Genomic DNA, 21,817 nt, shown 5'->3' on the forward strand with positions numbered 1-21,817 from the left:
ATTTACCAATTTCAATTACCCAATAACGTGGTAAGAAATTTGCAATTTGGCCAATTTCACGAAAATTAAAAAATATGACAATTTCAAAATAAGGTCCAGAATGAACAATGCAGACACTCCTGGCTCTAAAATAACATTTTCTTTGTTCATCAGTCATGTCTCCAGGCCCCTCTGATATTACTCTTGCTTTCTATTTCGAATTTTTATTCAAACAAAAAATAGAAGATTTACTATTATGCAGACTACTCCAATACTGTAATAATTGTATAAATAACATGAACCAAATCATGACTGCATATTAGAATGGCTAGTTGGACATTTATTGGACAATGATGCCATTTGTTTACTTTTGAACATTGGCAAAAATCAAACATTTCCCCTACTTTGAGCTCCATTTCCAGGTTCTTTTTATAGTAAAATCAATCAAAATCATCTCTTTTTTTTATAATATTTTTTCCATTCTATCAAACGAGACCAAGAAAACGAGAATACAACCATAAATACTATACGGAAATAGACCACAAAGTCGGCATTTTAATTAAAAAAAAACGGTCGGAGTTTTTTTTTCTCATTATGCACTGCGTGCTCCAAGATTTTTTTTTATGTGGTGCACACTGACCACACAGACCCATTCACTCACATGTGGGCCTACCAGCTTTCTCCTTCTTGATTTGAAGCCGCTAGAATTTTTGAGTATATATACGTCAAACACGGTACCTCGTAAGACGTATATATATGGCCGCGACAGTCAAAGGGTTAAATAGTGTGAAGACAAATGATGTGTTTCTATGGCTTATTTTATTATAAAAATAATTACAGATAATGTGTCCACTAACCATACCTGCTTGCTCTAGGAGTTGAGTCCAGTTTTCTTTTTCTTGTTGCAAAGCTAAAGTGAAGTGTCCTGAGACCTGGCCATTTTCCCTATTCTTTATCTTTGAAATTCCACCTTCCATAGCAGATCCCCATGTGGAACTCTGTGGCTTTTCTTGATTACTCACTGGCATAGCACTACTATTACAGATCTTGTTTTCTTGACAATGGCTGTTGTCCAGTGGGTCAAATGACTGGGACTGGGTACTGAATTGGTCTTGGATTTCCAAAACTAAAGAAATTTCACTTTTAACAGATGAATCTGTAATTTCTTTCCTAACAACTGTTACATTTTTACAGCTCTCTATTGAAGATACAGAATCCTGATTTGGTTCACTTGGCAATAAGTCATTCTTTTTATTAATTTGTACATTCTGGCAAGTACTCTGGCTGTCAATGAACATTTGAAGAGGTGAAGTACTGCAAGATCCTTCCTTCTCTTCACCCACTCTATACATCTCTCTACTCTCTGCTTGTGCAAACTGCAATTTCCTCTCCAAAGAACTATTCTGGTCAATTATTAACTGAATCTTTTCTTCATGCTGCTCAAGGATATTGGTTAATTCTTGGTTCTCTCTTGTTAACTTTTTCAAACTAGACTCGCATTCATATTTGTCAGATGACTTAGCTGAGGTCAATTTCTCATCAATATTTTGTATAATTTTACCATATTTGTCAATCGCTTTCATTAAGCTAGACTCCAGGTTAGTTTCGGATGACAGTGCTGAGGATTTTAAATCATTAAGACCATGAACTATGGCTTCATTTTGTTTCAGCAACTCACTGATTTGTAGAATTAACTTTGTATCAACTCTTGTGTCCTGATTATAAGTTAGATCAGCACTGTCAATTTGGACACACGCTGTATTTTTATCGAGCAATACAGTACAATGGTTTTTAGCATTTGGAGATATATTATCAGGATTAACAAAAGGATAATCTGTAAACATAGCCAGATGGTGATCAGCTTTACTAGCTGACACAGTCTCATCAAACATTTTGTTTGCTATAGACATTCTTGGACTATTGCTATAGTTTGTAGCACTGCCAGCTTCATTCACATCCAGAGAGCTTTCAGAATGAGTACACAATTTTTGGTCTGTTTCAGCTGTGATCCTGTCTGAGTCAGTTTTAACAGTGTCAGTAATAAAAGGAGTCATATCTGTAATTTTCATAGTTGTACTCCCTCTTGCACATGCATCCATCAATTCACTGCTTGCAGTATCAGATACACCAATTGAATTTGCAATGCCGTCATATTTCCTTGAAGTTACACTATCAATGACACCTGTAGCTGCCTCAGCCTGAGTATCATCATTGCATATACTTCTGACAGTAACAGCTAATATACTCTCACTATCATTGTCATTAATTATAAGGTCAGCATGGTGGCAACCTAGCTTTGACTGGCAGCTTTTATCCTCTGTCTCTATTTTTGATTGAACTGTCACTTCATTTAGTTTCTCAGTCAAAGTTTGGTTTTGTTCAGAAAGAAGTCGAATTCTTGCTTCCAGTCTTGCACTTTCCAAATCTCTCTCAGAAACTTCCTCACTAAGTTTGTAGTTCAACTTTTCTTTGTCCTCCATAAGCTTTTTAATTTTCATCTGAAGTTTTTCCATTTCCTTGGAGCTGTCCATTTCATCATTGCAATCATCATCCTTTAAGTCAGTTTGTGTCTCCTTAGCCTCTCTCTTAGTTTCTTCTCGTGTCAGATTTACCTCAAGTTGTTTTTGCCGCTGTTCATTTATTTTTTTTTCTTCTTCTATTAACTTTTGGAGTTTCAAATTTTCCTGAGCTAACTGTTCAACTTCATCTTTCAGGCTACTAGTCAAACCAACTTCAAACTGGTACTGAGTCCCAGTATCACTCAATACTTCTTCAACCTCTACCAGAGACTGATCTGTGGCATGACTAAATGCTTTCTCTTGTTTATGGGTTTTCTGTGATTCAGCTACTGTTATAGTAGGGATTTGGTTTGCTGAATTACTAGATGAATGGGAAACACTAATCTGAGTAAGGTTATTAATACTATCTGCAGTATTTACTTGATTGGATTTCACTGTTTTAATATTTAATGCATTTTCCTCTGGTTCATCAATATTTTCAGCAATCAAAAATGATACACTTTTATTTATTTCTTTGGTCTCACCTCCAGTATCTGCATTTTCATCTTCATTTAAAGATACTTTCAGTGCTTGATTTTCTTCGCTCAACAATCGAATTTTTGATTCAAGGGCTAATTTTTCTTGGTCTACTTTCAAAATTGATTCACATGTCATCCCTTGAAGAAATTTATGCAACTGATGATTCTCCCTTACCAATTCCTGAATTGTTGCATTAATGGAATTAATTTCACTACTTAGACCACTGTCTCCCAAACCAGGTAAGTCAGCCTCATCATTTTTAAGCTCTGTTATTTTCTCCTCATTTTCAGTACTGTCCATAGTGAGACTGGGAAACTCATCTTGATCCTCATTAATCATACTGAGATACGTATCACACACAGATGTTCCTGACTTTCTCTGAAAATGTGGCTTCTCTTCATAACTTTTACTTCTGGTTTTATATTTCTTAATTTTTCCTTTTAGTTTTCTGTTGTCAACTTCTTCCAGGCTATGACTTCTAATTAGTCGGAGATGCTTTTCCTTAGAACTTTCCAGCTTCTGCAATTCTAGTTCCCTCTGTGCTGCACGGTGTGCAATAAGTGACTGTAGTCTCGAATCCAAAGCTTGTTTTCTAATCACTATATTATCTATATCTTTCCTTAGTGATCTGGTTTCTTTTGTCCAAGGATGAGTAATGTCTTGACTCTGAAGGCTATCCAGTTTCTCACTGTGATGTCCAGTATAGCAATAAAATGAGTCTGTATTAGTGGTTTCTTTTACAAAGGGTTTGTAACACTCAGAAGTATCACTCAAAATTAAATGAATGTCGCTATCATACGGACTTTTTTCAGTATTTACTTCACTAGTAGAACAATGTGCTATATAATCAGGGTAAGTACTTGTTGTAGGCTCATATTGAACCCCTAGTAGCTCAACATTTGTGTAAGTAGGATCATGGTGCAAGACACCATTTATATATGAAGCAGAGCTTCTACTAACTGTATCTGAATGGGATGTTGATACCTCAACAATATTACACTCTTTTTCTGCTGAATCATGCCTATTATTGGATTTGTTTACCAGTCCTTCATTATTATTGCTGCTTCCTTGCCAAAGGGATGGAGGCACACTTTGCGAATGTAATGGTAGATGGCTATCATAGGCATGTTTTTCTTGTTCAGTCTTCATCATATTATGAATGTGTGAGTAGGACTGACTAGCATCATTATCCATGATCTTTATTTCTGGGAAGTTTGAGGTTTGTTGTAAATGCCCGTGGTACGTAGAGCCCAAACTATGATGTGTTGAAACTGCTCCTGGAGACTGGTGTGTGGAAGCCTGCAAAATATAAGTTTCTGGTAAGAAGCATAATAAACTTTTATTCACCAGTGAACAAGGTAATAATTCTTATTATAGTACAGTATTAATATTTTGGAGGGAGACTGCAAAATGAAAACCTTGACAATGCATGCAAATATTAGTAAGTGTGCACCTGAGTGCACGTGCACGCACGCACGCACACACGCATGCACATGCACACGCACGCACATGCACACGCACACGCAAGAACACACACACACACACACACACACGACTCATTATAACACATTCTGAAAGCATATTTTCAACATAACATACTTTATATTTTGAAACTCTCAATTTAGAGTACTAACCACAGCATGACCTTGTCTTAACAAGGATAAGCCTGGGAAAAAATATGAGAAACTTCAATGCCATGCTTCCCCAGGCATTATATGCATCCCTAACACTATATGCACATGGTGTACCCTTACATACATAGAGGCTTAAACTACAGATACACCACCAATATTCTGGCACCCTTAGTTCCAAAGCCTTGCCAGAATACTGATTTTTGCCGACCAACAGAGGTCATGCCATAATAATTCAACAACACACCTCTGACCTGGTAATTATACACCTTTTCTTTAATGCAATTATACTGTGTGTATGCTCATTCTAAGATGTATAGAGAGCTCATTTGTTTGGTAAAGATTGGTCACTAATTATATAAGTATTATTTATGTTTTAGTTAAGGCTGCATTAAAAAAAATTTTCCTCTTAGTTTTTAACCAAGTACATTTATACTTTGTGTATAATCACTGATCACTCTATGTACATTCATTCATTCATTAGGGATTTGCCGGTACTTCTGGCTCAGGTCTTCTCCAGATGGTGACCCGGCGTCTATGTACATAAAAAGAGGACATATCTATTTGGTGAAGACTGGTCAAGAACCAAAAATTTAATAAGTAGTTGTAAACCACACATCATAAGAAGCACATCCTCTCAGCACAGTGTCTGGCCATACACTTGAGTGGTGGGGCCAAGTGAGTTAACTGGCCACACACCAGCCACCACCCTTCAACACTCATCACCTTGTGATGAAAAGGAATATTAGTGTTGCTAGAGGTGCTAAAAAGAGGAATAAGAGAGAAAGCCTGAGTGATTTAACCCCTTCAGGGTTGGAGGCCCAAATCTGAAGTGGTGCCCCAGTGTCCAAGAATTTTCAAAAAAAAAAAAATTTGTTATTTTTTCTTATGAAATGGTAGAGAATCTTTTTGTGAAGGTAATAAAACAAAAAGTACGCAATTTGATGGAAAATTGACGAAATTATGCTCTCGCGAATTTTGATGTGTCAGCGATATTTACGAATCGGCTATTTTGCCGACTTTGACTCCCATTTTAGGCCAATTACATTATTCCAATCAACCCAATTCTTAGCTATTTCACTAGTATTACTTCTACTCTATCGATTGAGCACAAGAAATCGCGAAGTCAACTGTTTCAACTACAAATTAAAGTGATCAGAAATTGGTAATTTGGCCAATTTAACACAAAGTTCAAAATATTCCAATTTCAAAATAGGGTCCAGAATAAACAATGTAGGTATTCCTGGAACTAAACTAACATTTCCTCTGTTCATTAGTTACGCTTTGAGGCTTTACAAATAAATTCCATTTTGATTTTTTATTCACATAATGAATTTTTATTCACACCAAAAAATAGAAGATTTACTGTTATGCAATACTGTAATAATTGTATAAATATCATCACCATATTTATGAATGCATATTAGACCCACCAGCTGGCATGTATTAGACGTGTGAGGTCGTTTGTTTACTCTTGAATATCGGCAAAAATTTAACATTTCTGCTACTTTGAGCTCAGTTTCAAGCCATTTCCAGTGCTAAAACCAATCAAAATCATCTCTGTTTCTGTAATATCTCTTCCATTCTATCAAATGAGACCAAGAAATCGCAAATACAACTATAAAAAACATACAAAAAAACACTGCAAAGTTGCTGTTTTAATCGAAAAATCATGATTTCAGTTTTTTTCTCTCATTATACACAGTGTACTGCAGGATCTGTTTTATGTGGTGCACACATACCACATAGATGTATTCTCTCATATCTAGGCCCAAATGTACCACTCACAGTTTATCAGAGTGAGCTGAGCTCATGACGTAGATCTACGGTTTGGACCCTGAACGTAAAGCCGTAGATCTACGGGACGGACCCTGAAAGGGTTAAAAGATAAATAAGAAAACTGTGGGGTGAAATCATAAGAGTCCATGACATTGTATAAACTATGCCCATTATCTCTGGAAGGAGCATGTCCTATTTTCTATGGAAGCAATGAATGGGAACTGCATCAAGCACACACCTTCCTGAAGCTTTACTTAAGTAAGTTCATTTAACCCTTTGACTGTTTTGGTCGTATATATACATCTTACGAGGTACCGTGTTTGACGTATATATACTCATAAATTCTTGCTTCTTCAAATCAAGCAGGAGAAAGCTGGTAGGCCCACATGCGAGAGAATGGGTCTGTGTGGTCAGTGTGCACCATATAAAAAAAATCCTGGAGCATGCAGTGCACAATGAGAAAAAAAAAACTCCGACTTTTTTTTTATTAATTAAAATGCCGACTTTGTGGTCTATTTTCGTATAGTATTTATGGTTGTATTCTCATTTTCTTGGTCTCATTTGATAGAATGGAAAACATATTATAGAAATAGAGGTGATGTTGATTAGTTTTTACCATAAAAAGAGCCTGGAAATGGAGCTCAAAGTAGAAGAAATGTTTGATTTTTGCCGATGTTCAAAGGTAAACAAATGATGTCATTTTCCAATAAATGTCCAAGTAGCCATTCTAATATGAAGTCATGAATGGGTTGACAGTATTTATACAATTATTACAATATTGCAGTAGTCTGCATAACAGTAAATCTTCTATTTTTTGTTTGAATAAAAATTCAAAACAGAAAGCAAGAGTTATATCAGAGGGGCCTGGAGACATGACTGATGAACAAAGAAAATGTCACTTTAGATCCAGGAATGTCTGCATTGTTCATTCTGGACCTTATTTTGAAATTGTCATTTTTTTAATTTTCGTGAAATTGGCCAAATTGCAAATTTCTGACCACATTATTGAGTAGTTGAAATCACTAAATGGGAAGTTTCTTGTACTCAATCGATAGAAAAAATGGAGTTCTAAAGAAATAGCTATGAGTTTGGTCGACTGGAACAATGGAATTAGCCGAAAATAGGGCTCAAAGTGGGCGAAATTGCCGATTTGTAAATATCGCCGAGGTTCCTATCTTCGCGAGAGCGTAATTCCGTCAGTTTTCCATCAAATTTATTTTTTTTGGCGTCATTACAATCGGGAAAAGATTCTCTATCATTTCATAAGAAAAAATAATTTTTTTTTTAAATTTTGCGACACCAGGAGACACCTCAGGATTGGGGGTTCTGACAGTCAAGGGGTTAATAAGTTGTTAATTTTGTGCCCTCTATTAATTTTGTGTAGACTAAGAGAGGTGTCTGATCACCCACTACCAGAAATTTTGTCACACCCGTGGGATTATAATGCATATTTCTATATCTAGTTCTGCCTTTTATATTAAAACAAAAAATTATATTTACTTTACTTCCACAAAAATTATATTTCTTATTTGTAAACTTGTAGTTTAAACAAAGAATAGATTGTATTTATAAATGAAATGGTATACAGCCTCCTCACTTAACAACAGAGTTCTATTCCTAAGACCACGTCGGTAAGCAAATTTGTCGAGAAGCAAGGAGCATACTATAACAGTAGCGGGTTTGTGTTAACCATCTCTGATAATGTTTTAATGTCACCTTTGCACCATTTATAACATTTTTAGTATATTTTTAAGCGTTTATACAGTAATGTACTGTATATTGTAATAAACAGAATAGAGGAAATTAGCTCTAATATACATTACAGTGGACCCTCAACCAGTGATATTAATCCGTTCCTGAGAGCTCATCGTTAATCAAAATAATCGTTAGTCAAGTTAATTTTCCCCATAAGAAATAATGGAAATCAAATTAATCCGTGCAAGACACCCCAAAGAATTGAAAAAAAAAAATTTTACCACATGAAATATTAATTTTAATACACACAAACTGAAGAAGACATGCACAGTTACATGACACTTACCTCTATTGAAGATCTGGTGATGATTGATGGGATGGGAGGAGGGGAGACCATTGATCTTGTTAGTGTTTAGAAGGGGAATCCCCTTCCATTAGCACTTGAGGTAGCAAGTCTTTTTCTGGGGTTACTTCCCTTGTTCTTTTAATGCCACTAGGACCAGCTTCAGAGTCACTGGACTTCTGTCGCACAACATATCTGTCCATAGAGGCCTGTACCTCTCGTTCCTTTATCCTAAAGTGTTTCACAACATTGTCAGTGTAATAGTCACCAGCACGGCTTGCAATAGCTGTGTGAGGGTGATTTTCATCAAAAAAGGTTTGCACTTTAAGCCACATTGCACACATTTCCTTAATCTTTGAAGTAGGCAACTTCTTCAATTTCTCTCTCCCCTCCTCCGAAGCAGTTTCCTCAGGTGTGGTCTCTTACTGTTGAAGTTGATCTAGCAGCTCATCAGTGGTTTGTTCTTCATTGTCCTCCTCCACCAACTCTTCCACATCCTCCCCACTAACCTCACCAACATGAGCACTAGTTCCAGGCATTTTTCCCTGTTCACCTGGGTATTAGTCAACTGTTGTGGGTAGCATCCTGGGGGACAAGATTAAGGACCCCCAATGGAAATAAGTTAGACAGTCCTCGATGATGCACTGACTTTCTTGGGTTATCCTGGGTGGCTAACCCTCCGGGGTTAATCGTTTCTCGGTAATTGTTTCACGTTAAGCCACACCAACAACACTCTCTCCACATCTTCGAGTAATACAGCTGATGGTGGTGCAGCAACAACAACAGCTGACTGTGGTGCAGCAGCAGCTGCACCTTTGGCAAGAACAGCTTCCTTGATTGCCGTTTTCTTACCCACAATAGTAGCGATGGTTGATTGGGGTTTATTATACAACCTGACCAGCTCAGAGACACGCACTCCACTTTCATACTTAGCAATGATCTCTTTCTTCATCTCCATAGTAATTCTCACCCTTTTTGCTGTAGGGTTGGCACTAGAAGCTTTCTTGGGGCCCATGGTGACTTATTTTGCAGGTGCAATCACTACAAAGGCTGTGATAATATGAAATGTTCCAGTTGTTGTATGTTTGGAAGCGACCGCGGTGGCGGGGGCTGGCTTGTAAACACTGGCACCCAAGGGATAAGTGAGGCACGCTCAGGCCAAAGTGGACGCGTATGGTACGGAACGAATAGCGCTGGTCGGGTTTTTAAGCGCTAGTTGAGGTAAAATTTTTGCGTTAAAATGTATCGCTAGTCAGATTTATCATTAATCGATGCCATCGCTGGTTAAGGGTCCACTGTATTTAGGTATGCATACTGGTCAGAGATCCCGTCGTAAGTCCGAGTCGTCGGTAAACGAGTATGTCACTAAGTGAGGAGAGGCTGTATTAATGACATCTTGCTCATGCCATTCATGTGCTCACATGCTCTTGGATGCACATCTTGTTCTTGCATGCACTCTCTCTAACATGCTTATTAGCTAGCTCATTTACTAGCTCTTGCACAAGCATTCTTAGTCTTCTTTATGAAATGGTGGTATGATGGAATGGGTTATAAGAGAAAGCAAGAACTATAACCTCTAAAAAATAAAAAAGGCTAATTTACTGCATATGACAAATTAAGTACTAAAGATGGGACACAATGAGATTAGCCCTGCTCCTGAAGCTATATATGATTAAAATTTTTTATTTTATTATCACACTGGCCGATTCCCACCAAGGCAGGGTGGCCCAAAAAAGAAAAACTTTCACCATCATTCACTCCATCACTGTCTTGCCAGAAGGGTGCTTTACACTACAGTTTTTAAACTGCAACATTAACACCCCTCCTTCTGAGTGCAGGCACTGTACTTCCCATGATTAAAAACAAATAGATAAAATACAAGATTAACCTGGAAATCTCATATCTGCAAGATTGTTAAACATCCAGGCAGAAAGCTCTTTGAGGGTTGACTCTTTCCCGAGAGAATGGGAACTTCACCGTCAAAAATTCCAGTCCCATTGCCAGTGCTGGAGCACTCCAGATATGGGCTTTTTGCCATATGTAGGAACAAGAGTCTCTTCCAAAAAATGCCATCTTGCTCTGACCCCATGGTACAGAGAGTGCATTCAAACTTTAGCGAGTGGTTCTGGGCTCAATTGATATAATGGAAGACATGCTGGCAAAACATCCAGGTTGAGCAATGGAAATGGCCTAAAAAAGGCCTCAAATTGGACAAAATTGCAGTTAAGTAAAGTGATCCCAACCTCCAACCACACACCTGTGTAATTCCACAGGTTTTTTCATAATTTTTTTTATTTTATTTTGGTGTCAATTTTTTTTTTTTAACAAGTCGGCCATCTCCCACCGAGGCAGGGTGACCCAAAAGAAAGAAAATCCCCCAAAAAAGAAAATACTTTCATCACCATTCAACACTTTCACCTCACTCATACATAATCACTGTTTTTGCAGAGGTGCTCAGAACACAACAGTTTAGAAGCATATACGTATAAAGATACACAACATATCCCTCCAAACTGCCAATATCCCGAACCCCTCCTTTAGAGTGCAGGCACTGTACTTCCCATTTCCTGGGCTCAAGTCCGGCTATATAAAAATAACCGGTTTCCCTGAATCCCTTCACTAAATATTACCCTGCTCACACTCCAACATATCGTCAGGTCCCAAATACCATTCGTCTCCATTCACTCCTATCGAACACGCTCACACACGCCTGCTGGAAGTCCAAGCCCCTTGCCCACAAAACCTCCCTTACCCCTTTCTTCCAACCTTTTCGAGGACGACCCCTACCCCGCCTTCCTTCCCCGACAGATTTACACGCTCTCCATGTCATTCTACTTTGATCCACTCTCTCTAAAAGACCTTCATAAAATAAATATTCAACCATTTCAGAAAATACTTTTTTTAAATCATGACACTATCAGCACTTTTAATTTTGCTGATTGCGACAGTAAATGTTTTAAATATGGTTCCAGTTTCTTCAGTCTATATCTGGGGACTTTGTTTAAAAGATACTTCTTACATCAAAATCCTTAAAACCTATCATTTACTCTGGAAGTGCTTTTTACATTACCTACATTATTATTACAACTTTTATTATAATATTTAGAGGAAAGCACTAAACCCTGAAAAGTGGCAGAAGCACTGAATTGCATCTGTTAAGCTTCTGGCCACAACATCAACTTATTCACATCCTGAAGCATGCTAGTGTCCTCATTAGAAATTATCTGATGGCCCATTTTAGTATCATCGGGAAACTTATGTCACTATTTCTTCCCTCAGTTTTGTTATGTAGACTTTAAACAACAAGGGTCACATTACTGACCCTTGTGACACACCACTTTTAACAGGTTCCCATTCTGATTGCTCTCCATTTACGAAATCTGTGTTGCCTATCTGTCAGCCATGTCTTGACCCGGAAACAATTTCTTCTGTACCATGTGCTACTCCTTTCATCAGTCTCTTGTGTGGAACACTATCAAAGGCTTTGCTGAAATCCATATACTCACAATATCATTCTTTATCCTGGATTACCACCACAAATACCTTAATGTAAAAGATTAGCAAATTCATGAAGCAAGAATGCCTCTTTGTAAAAACCATGCTGTTATTCATTGATCTCAATGCACCCACAATAAATGATTCCATTACTTTCCCGTAATTGAGGTTAGGTAGATTAGTCCATAATTTGAAGCTAAGGACCTACCGTATCTCCCACTCTGTAAATGGGTATCACATGCCATTTTCCACTAATCCAATATATCCATTTGTACTGCTCTGCTGAAGAGACTAGCTACTGGTTTGTTAAGATCCTCCTTACATTCCTTTAGAAATCTTGAAAATAGCTTGTTAGGGATTTCATTTGTATTCTCTTGATTAAAAAACAAGAGAAGAAAAGCATTAAAAACAGTACACATTTCTTTAGTAATCAACTAATTACTGCTATTATGGACTAAAGTGGTGGCATGCCAAAGCAACAACAGCATCTGCTTGATATATTTTTGAATGCTTGATACTGTACTGAGTATGGCATACAGCAACTTTAAGTTAAACTCAGGCATGGTGAAGTGGTTAAACTACCAATAGCATAAATAAAAAAAAAATAATGATTTCCCCAGCCTGACAAGTCTAACTGCTTCCTAAATGGTATTACAGCAAAGCTAGATGCACCCATTTTGTTTTGCCTGTTTTGTAACTCCTGACTCATACTTCTGGGTCTAAAGGTCAAGAAGCGCTTGAACTCTATGTGATTATTGCAGTATGTCTAATGCACGTTCTAAAAGCATAAGTAGGTAAGTTATCAAGCTAGCTAGTGTGCAGTACAAGCTAATTTATACCTTCTGTGGCAGAAACAAAATTTCTACATCAAAAGTAAGGTCAATAATTCCAAAACATACAACAAATGAATACATATTACAGAAAGAATAAATATTCACAGTAAGGTAGCTGGAATAGTACACAAGTGACCTGCACTTAACCCTTTCATTGTCTGTGCAGTACTACTACAGGTATGAGGTCACTGTCAGTGCCATAGTACTACGCTGTGAGTTCAGCTCACTGAGATAAGCTGTGAGCAGCAAATTTGGGTCTATATATGAGAGAATGTGTCTATGTGATAAGCGTGCACCATATAAAAAAATCCTACAGCACACAATGCATAATGAGAAAAAAAACTGTGACAGTGTTTTTGGTTTAAAACAGCAGGTTTGAGTGTACAGTGGTCCCTCGATAATCGTAGGGCTCGATAGTCGTAATTTTCAGAAATAGTAACGATATTTTCGTAAAAACATTGGCTCGCTAATCGTAGATTGACTCGCGAATAGTCATTCATCCGGGACACGTACTCACACTCTGAGCCGCCCCGGCCTCCCTTCCCAGCCAGTGTGGCATTGTTTACCAGTGAGCGACGGTCCCCTCACTTGCTCATACGAAATATTTCATAATATTCCATTCATTTTAGTGTTTGCAACTACTAAATAAGCTACCATGGCTCCAAAGAAAGCTCCTAGTGCCAAGCCTTTGGTAAAGAAGGTGAGAAATACGACTGAATTTAAGAAAAACATCATTGAACAATATGAAAGTGGCATACGTATGGCCAAACTGGCCAGGACGTATAACAAACCCCATACAACCATAGCTTCCATCGTGGCCAAGAAAAAGGAAATCAAGGACGCTGTTGTTGCAAAGGGGGTAAATATGCTGACAAAAATGAGATCACCAGTACTCAAAGAGGTTGAAAAATTATTATTGGTGTGGATAAACGAGAAACAATTAGCAGGAGATAGTCTTATGACGTCAATTATTTGTGAAAAGGCTAGGCAGTTGCACGATGATCTGGTAAAGAAATTGCCTGCAACTAGTGATGTGAATGAATTTAAGGCCAGCAAAGGTTGGTTTGAGAGATTTAAGAACCGTAGTGGGATACACAGTGTGGTAAGGCATGGCGAGGCTACCAGTTCGGACCAAAAAGCGGCTGAAAAATATGTGCATGAATTCAAGGAGTACATAGAGGCTGAAGGACTGAAACCTGAACAAGTGTTCAATTGTGACGAAACAGGCTTCTTTTGGAAGAAAATGCCAAAGAGGACCTACATTACTCAGGAGGAAAAGGGACTGCCAGGACACAAGCCTATGAAAGACAGGCTGACGCTCATGTTCTGTGCTAATGCTAGTGGGGATTTCAGAGTGAAGCTGTTACTAGTGTACCATTCTGAAAATCCCAGTGTGTTCAGGAAAAACAATGTTATGAAGAGTAAATTGTGTGTTTTGGAAATCTAATAGTAAGACATGGGTCACGAGGGAAATTTTCGTCGAGTGGTTCAATGAAGTACATGTATTTGGCCCTAGTGTGAAGAATTATCTCCTGGAAAAGAAATTGGATCTCAAATGCCTCCTAGTAATGGACAATGCACCTGCTCATCTTCCAAACTTGGATGACCTAATTTTGGAGGAGTTTGGGTTCATCACAATAAAGTTCTTGCCCCTGAATACCACTCCTCTCCTCCAGCCCAAAGCAATGTTTCAAAGGTGCTTGAATGTGACCTCAAGACACTCACTTGACCCTAAGAGATTTTTGGAGAGAACACTTCAGCATCCTTCATTGCATAACCCTTATAGGTACAGCTTGGGAGGGAGTGACTACCAGGACTTTGAACTCTGCTTGGAGAAAATTGTGGCCAGATTGTGTCCACAAGAGGGATTTTGAAGGGTTTGGGGCTGACCCTGATGAGCTTGTGTCAGTTGTTAAATCTATTGTGGCACTGGGGAGTTCCATGGGGTTGGATGTGAGTTTGGAGGATGTGGAAGAGTTGGTGGAAGACCACAACGAAGGGCTCACCACTGAGGAGCTGCAAGAGCTTCAGCAGGAAGAGCAACAGATCGCAGCTCAGAATCTTGCTGCAGAGGAGGAACAGAGATGGAAGAAGGTGCCTTCTTCAGAAATTAAGGAGATTTTTGAAATGTGGGGTAAGATGGAAAGATTTATGGAGAAACATCACCCTGACAAGGCTGTTGCAAGCCATGTTGGCAACATGTACAGTGACAAAGTCTTGGCCCATTTTAGGGAGGTGTTAAAGAGACGCCAGAAACAGAGCTCTCTGGATAGTTATTTTGCTAGACAGGACTCCAATGATTCTCAAGGTGGTCCTAGTGGCATTAAGAAACAGAAGAGAAGTAATTCCAGAAAAGCAATTGGTACCTGAGGTGTTGATGGAAAGGAATTCCCCTTCTAAACTGTAAATAATCCAATCTCTCTCCTCCTCCAGTCTTCCATACACTAAGAAGAATCGCCAATAAAGGTAAGTGTTATGCTGTTAATGTTTCATTCATCATGTCCCATTGTATTGTTTATGTACTACATCTATATTTCATGTAAAAAAATTTTTGTTTTAGTACTTCTGGGTGTCAGGAATGGATTAATTGTATTTACATTATTTCTTATGGGGAAAATTGATTCGAAAATCGTAAATTTCAATAATAGTAACACTTCCAGGAACGGATTAATTATGATAAATGAGGGACCACTGTATTTCATATGGTTTTTATGGTTGTATTCTTGGTTTCTTGGTCTCATATGATAGAATGAAAGATATATTACAGAAACAGAGATGATTTTGATTGGTTTCAGGACTGAAAGTAGCTTGAAATTGAGCTCAAAGTAGCGGAAATGTTCGATTTTTGCCAATATTCAAGAGTAAACAAATCAAGTCACTCGTCCAATACACGTCCAACTGGTGTGGTCTAATACATGTTCATGAATGTGCTGATATTATTTATACAATTATTACAATACTGCATAATAATAAATCTTTTATTTTTTGTGTGAATAAAAATTGTTTGTATGAATAAAAAATCAAAATGGGCCAGGAATGCCTTCATTGTTTATTCTGGACCCCACTTTGAAACTGGAATATTTTGAAACTTGTGTGAAACTGGCCAAATTATAATTTTTTGTTCACTTTATTTGATAGTCAAAATAGATGACTGGGTGATTTCTTGTGCTCAATCGATAAAATGAAAGACGGATGCTGTAGACAAGTTTCAGATCAGGGGTCTAGACAATGAAAGGGTTAAGAGTGCGGAAACTTTTGACATTTTGGTCCAACTTGGACCATTAACAACTCGCACTTCTCATTGGTCCAAATCATACCAAAATATCAACAAAAGTTTCCCTTTCCTAAAAGCAGGTTAAATGTGTACACAAATGTGTACACAATACAGGAGATGAACAGTTAAATTAGCATAGCACAATTTGCAAAACAAAGGTAACAAACAAAAGCAACAAATATTTTAAAATGCAGCAGAACCTTCATCTAAATGCAAACTACATGAGGTGGAGCATTAGTAGAAACAAATACAACTCACCAAAAGAGGATGTTGCTCATATGAGGACAGTGTGTGAGTTAGGTTGTGCAGTAGACTGAGAATTTCTTCCAATTTTGCCTCATCAGTTTTAGGCTCTCCATCACCAAGCCCCTGGAGAGGTTATGCTAAGTTAGTGAGCAATAAGGCAGAAATGATCCAACTGTTGAGTCTGAAATAGCCTTCACAGTTTACTTATAATGTTACAACTGATACACACAAATTATTAGTGAAAAATGACAAAATGCTTATAGGCATTATCCAAATACTTCTTTCTTTCTTTCAACACACCGGCCGTATCCCACCAAGGCAGGGTGGCCCAAAAAGATAAACGAAAGTTTCTCTTAAATTTAGTAATTTATACGGGAGAAGTTGTTACTAGCCCCTTGCTCCCTATCCAAATACTACGTACTATATTTTTATATTATTGGTAGGCTATATAATGATTAGTACACTACTGTATGTCAGTGGGATTTCTACTCTTGAAAACTTTTGCAACCATGGCTTATTTAGATTTATCAAACAACTTAACCAACAATTCCAAAACTTTATCTTTACCTGCTTGCTGCCTCATCCACCTCCTCCATATTTATTTGTTTCTTCTCTCCTGGTAAATCTCATTCCTCCTGCTTTAATGCATTAAATCTTTATATTCAACAACTTCTCAAAATTCTATCTTTTATCATACCTCTACACTCTTCATCCAGCATCTTACACCTTGCACTCTTAACTTGTAAGTTCCTATGCTCCCTAGCTTTTCACTTTATTTTTCTTTCTTAAAAACATCTTCTTCCAAATTTGCTGATAATGACTCGCCCCTAAATTCTGGTGGCAATCTTTGACACTGAATACAAAATTATGTTTAAAATTAACACAAGTAGAATTTTTTTTGCATAATTAATGTACACATTCTGGCAACATGTATGTCAAAATAAGCTTCAGATACATCATGTTACTATATACAATTATATTCTCCAAACTGTAACATCTACTCCCATCTACTATACACACTTTCCTACCACCAGAACACATGTGCTCTACTCAGCTTTGTTACTTGGAATAGTCACTGCATTTAGAATCTGAGTTACTGTACTGAATATCACCTAATGTAATAATCTTGTACCTGAGAACTTTTTTGACTGAAATTTAACAAAATTCATTTTTCTTGTCATGTATCATGCTATGCTTTTATCTGCTCACAATATACATTTACTGTTATATTCATTAGAATTAATTTCATTCTGTGTATATCTTGTATACAGAGTACACGTAAAATATTTATTGTCCTTTTAGTCATAAATTAGGTTTAAGCTTACCCAAAATGTTCTGCACAAACAGGGGCTTTCCATGTGCAATAATAAATATAAATTTTTGCTCAAAGGTGTATCATGTGGAAACAAAGAATCTGAATTTGAATTTTAACTGGTTTTCCTGAGTCTCATCATAAATGTTACCTAGCTCATACGTCAACAGTACATCAAATCCTCCAAAGCACTTGTCGCCATTCTGATCTAACATGCCACATAAAAAATATTAAATTTATTTATTCAAGGAAACTCCCACCTGCTGAACTGGGATAGTTATATGGCTAACAATAGTGTGCTCTCTGCTTTCATCTGCTTTAATATTAACCAGGTCCTGTAGTCGACGATGTTCTAGGATAAGATTGTCCATGGCTCTCAGATTGTGCTGAGTTTCCTGTGGAAAATCATGAAGCATGAGAAAATTAATTATACCTTATGCCTATATTATACATACATTATCAGAACCAGCAAAACTTATCTATTCCTTTTTAGATTTTTGAAGAAAGGGATTATCTTCCAAGAGTACCAAGAAACTTGTTTAAACCTTCATGTTTTGTAGGGGTGGACTACTGAGAAAATAGAGCAAGCAAGCAATTCTTCATAAATAAAAACTACTATCACAAGAATGTGGATACAGTATTAAAAACATATTTATAAAATCAATAATTCAATATAATTTTATAGCTGTACACAAAATTAGGTGCATAATTTTTCTATAATAAAAATTCTAGAATAAAAGCCCTCAAAACTTTAAATAATGCTGTAAACAATGCTGTATTATATATATACAGCACCTAACCATACCTTTAATATAGAAGAGAGGAACTTGAATTTTTTCCATATTACAGGATCAACAGAAATCTCAGATGAACTGTCATTTCCTCTATCAGAGTACATAGAGGTATTGAAACTAGTTTCATCAAAGCTTGTTTCAATTACAGTTTCTTCCCTATCTTCTTCACTGGTTTCATCGGTTTCTGATTTTTCTTGACTTCTGTGAACATCCTGATCCTCATTACTACATTCTGCTTTTGGACTCTGGTTTATTTTATTTTTACGTATTTTGCAATTCCAAAGTTTAGAATGTTCACTTCCGGTGTTTGATCTTTTGCTGCTAGATTTGATAGTAGCATGGGAGATCCCATAGTCATCTCCATATTCTATTATGTCCTTGTCTGATCCTTGACTCTTCAAAACAAAATGCGTTTTACCACTAGAGGACGATGATATTCTCTTGCTATTTAAGTTCTTGGAATTAACATTATATTCACTGTTATTCTGAGACAATGAAAGAGAGCTAAGAGTCTTTATAGGATGACTTTGGTAATCTTCGCTTAATTCTTCTTCTTTGATCTCCATTTCTCCCGTAATCTAGACGATTTCTTTGGTACTCCTTTTCCTTCTTGTAGGTCAATATTTTCCAGACATACGTGAAGTGTCTTGGATAACTTCATGCCCAAGGTCATTGAATAAGATGTGTATCAGTCTTTTGATTCCCTCATGCATCTGTAATTCAGATTTTTTAAAAAATAATAAATCACTACTATAATTTTATCAGATATTTTCAAGCATAAAAATAAACTGGAAATAATAATCTTGTACTGTGTTGGAAGGAAAATATGGAACTAGGATTTATCATCAGTAAGGAAGCTGTGAAGAAGACACATTGCAGAACTGGTTCTACAATATGCCTTTCTTAATTATAGTTGGCAGTATACCAATTGAATCCAGTAAGGAAGCTATCTGTATATATTCAAATCTTGTACAAAGAAGTTCCATTATATCAATACATTATACAGTACAAGCTATTCACATACAAAGACTGCATTTATTGACCTAAGAAAAGCTTTTGATACAGTAGACCACAACAACCTGCTGCTTAAACTAGAACATTATGGAATAATAGGACATGCTTTTCCATACTTAAAGTCTTACCTTAATGACAGACACAATATGTGACCGTTAATGACAATACCTCATCAACTGTATCTACCGGCATAAGGAGTGCTATGAGGCAGTGCTGAGGTCCTGTCTTATTTCTCATATACTGTACTTCAATGACCTAACTAATGCCTTCTGTCTGTTGGCAGATGGCAACTTTTGTCATTTGCCAACACATCTGTTTGTATTCAACAACACTGTTAGTGATGAATTAGCAAAGATATCTACTAAGATGGCAACCAACATATTGCTAAGACCTTCAATATAGTGCTTGGAAACAAAGCACTGGACATGAAGGTAAATGATGCACACACTGAGAAATGAAGGAAAATTCTTAGGTGCATTCCTTAATAGCAAACTAAAATTCAACACTAACATCTGGAACACATCTAAGAAAACTTTAAAAACAACGGGTGGGTATTCTTTAAAAAATAAGTTATGACTGTATGGACCTTAACCCGTAAACGGTCCAAACGTATATATACGTTTTTTCAACATTTGATAGTATGTAAAAAAAGTAGATTTTTTTTTTTACATTTGAAAACGTGTAAAAATACTCTGATCTATGTTTATTTTTTTGTTATATTTGAAAATATTTAAAAAACGTAGATCTACTTTTGGAGCACTACGCATGTGAATGTAGATCTGCTTGGACCGTTTATGGGTTAAATAACACTATTCACTCTACTACTGTACTCTCTAACCTATCTTTACATCAATTATTGTATACGTACATGAATGAGGCTCTGCAGCAGTACATCACCTATAAGTTAAAGAACATCCCAACTCAAAAATCTGCTATCAGAATGATCACTCACTCATATTCCAAGATCAAAGAATAGTAAGAATCAGCAAGCACACTGTCGCATCTCACAGGAGGACAAACACTGTCCTACTCAATGCTGTTATGGCCAGAACATGCAAATTCCATCTGGTAATATTAGCATATTTAACAACTTCAAAGTTAGATGGCAATGTGATGCTGAATTGTGTGGTTTTGTCATATGGTCACCAAAAGCATGATTGTTCAGAAACCTGAATTTGACAGAACCAGCTATAAATACATGCATGTATATTCATCGGCTCTATAAATAGATGTTTTGTAGTAGAGCTGATTGATGCTTTCAACAAGTTACTGTTATGGAGGTAGCACTGGAGCAAAGAAAAGTATTCAAAAACAACCTTAAAGTGGAAGAATCAAATGATGAATAAGCTTGCATGCAATAATATAAAAAGCAGTTATCTCATTGACATTCCCAAACTGTCGATCAGTCAAAAATCACTATTTTTCTACTGGAGAATTTCTCCCATTTATATATATAGTATAGTAAAGTTATTAGCAAGACTAACCTAACTTAGATGTAAATTATACTGTTGGATTACTCAGCGTTATATTTTAACAAGTTACAGAACTTGCCACCTGGATAACTCACCGATATTTTGGATTTGAAAAGTTGATGACTTAAGACATCATACTCTATGTATATTTATGGCGAAACATCAAACCTGTAAGGGTCATAAAATAATTGACAAATGGGAGGCAGTCAAGGAAGGGTAGAACAAGTCCAATCCCTTGGATCTGGTGCCCCTCGCAAGTATCAGGAAACTTCCCTTGATGGAAGTACTGTATATAAGAGTGTCAAAATAAGATTTTACAAAGATTATTAACCTGGAGGGTAGGCAACCCAGGATAACCTGGGAAAGCCCATTACTCTCTTATTTTGACTAAGGTCATTGAATCCTCTTCCCTAGGATGCGACCCACAAGTCAGCACACATACGTACAGCACCTACTTAATGCTAAGTCAACAGGGACAACAGCTGTAAGAAAACATGCCCCACATGTCCACTTGACCCATGTTCAAATCCAGATCCTTCAGTTGTAAGCAAATGATGCTACTGCTTGACCCACATTATTATTATAATCAAAAAGGAGCACTAAACCACAAGTGGTGCTTGACCCACAAGTAATAAAAACATTATGTATTCTAAAATTTTATGTGGGAAACAAAACCCTTTAGGGGTCATACAGGTTTTGAAGAAATGGGAGGCGACTAGGTTTGATCCAAGGAATGGGAGCAGTCAGATCCAATGGAACTAAGCCACAGTCTAAAGACAGTGGCTTTGATAAGTTATCCTAATTTACTAGCCCTCTGGGTTAATGATTACACTACAAAGGAAATATACAAGTCACAATGTCTGACTTTACTAGTAATAAAGTTTATTTAGGTAAATGTACAAAGCTCTTGCT

General features: G+C 36.9%; 1 protein-coding gene across 5 annotated transcripts in view; it reads right to left on the reverse strand.

The window, feature by feature from the left end:
• LOC128693486 (putative leucine-rich repeat-containing protein DDB_G0290503) overlaps positions 1 to 21,817 on the reverse strand; it is an 89,212-nt gene that overhangs the window by 66,332 nt on the left and 1,063 nt on the right. For 3 of the 5 annotated variants that reach the window (XM_070097381.1, XM_070097378.1, XM_070097380.1), the window contains exons 2-5: positions 18,431 to 19,132; positions 17,886 to 18,020; positions 16,326 to 16,436; positions 842 to 4,316 (exon numbers count right to left, since the gene is read on the reverse strand). In XM_070097381.1, coding sequence (XP_069953482.1) covers positions 842 to 4,316; positions 16,326 to 16,436; positions 17,886 to 18,020; positions 18,431 to 18,985 — 4,276 coding nt within the window. In that variant the 5' untranslated portion in view covers positions 18,986 to 19,132. Of the gene's footprint in view, positions 1 to 841; positions 4,317 to 12,168; positions 12,306 to 16,325; positions 16,437 to 17,885; positions 18,021 to 18,430; positions 19,133 to 21,000; positions 21,074 to 21,817 lie in introns of those variants that run through there. The other 2 variants (XM_070097379.1, XM_070097382.1) reach the window with 2 other exon arrangements.

Source organism: Cherax quadricarinatus, chromosome 57 (assembly GCF_038502225.1).
Source record: "Cherax quadricarinatus isolate ZL_2023a chromosome 57, ASM3850222v1, whole genome shotgun sequence".
NCBI lineage: Eukaryota > Metazoa > Arthropoda > Malacostraca > Decapoda > Parastacidae > Cherax > Cherax quadricarinatus.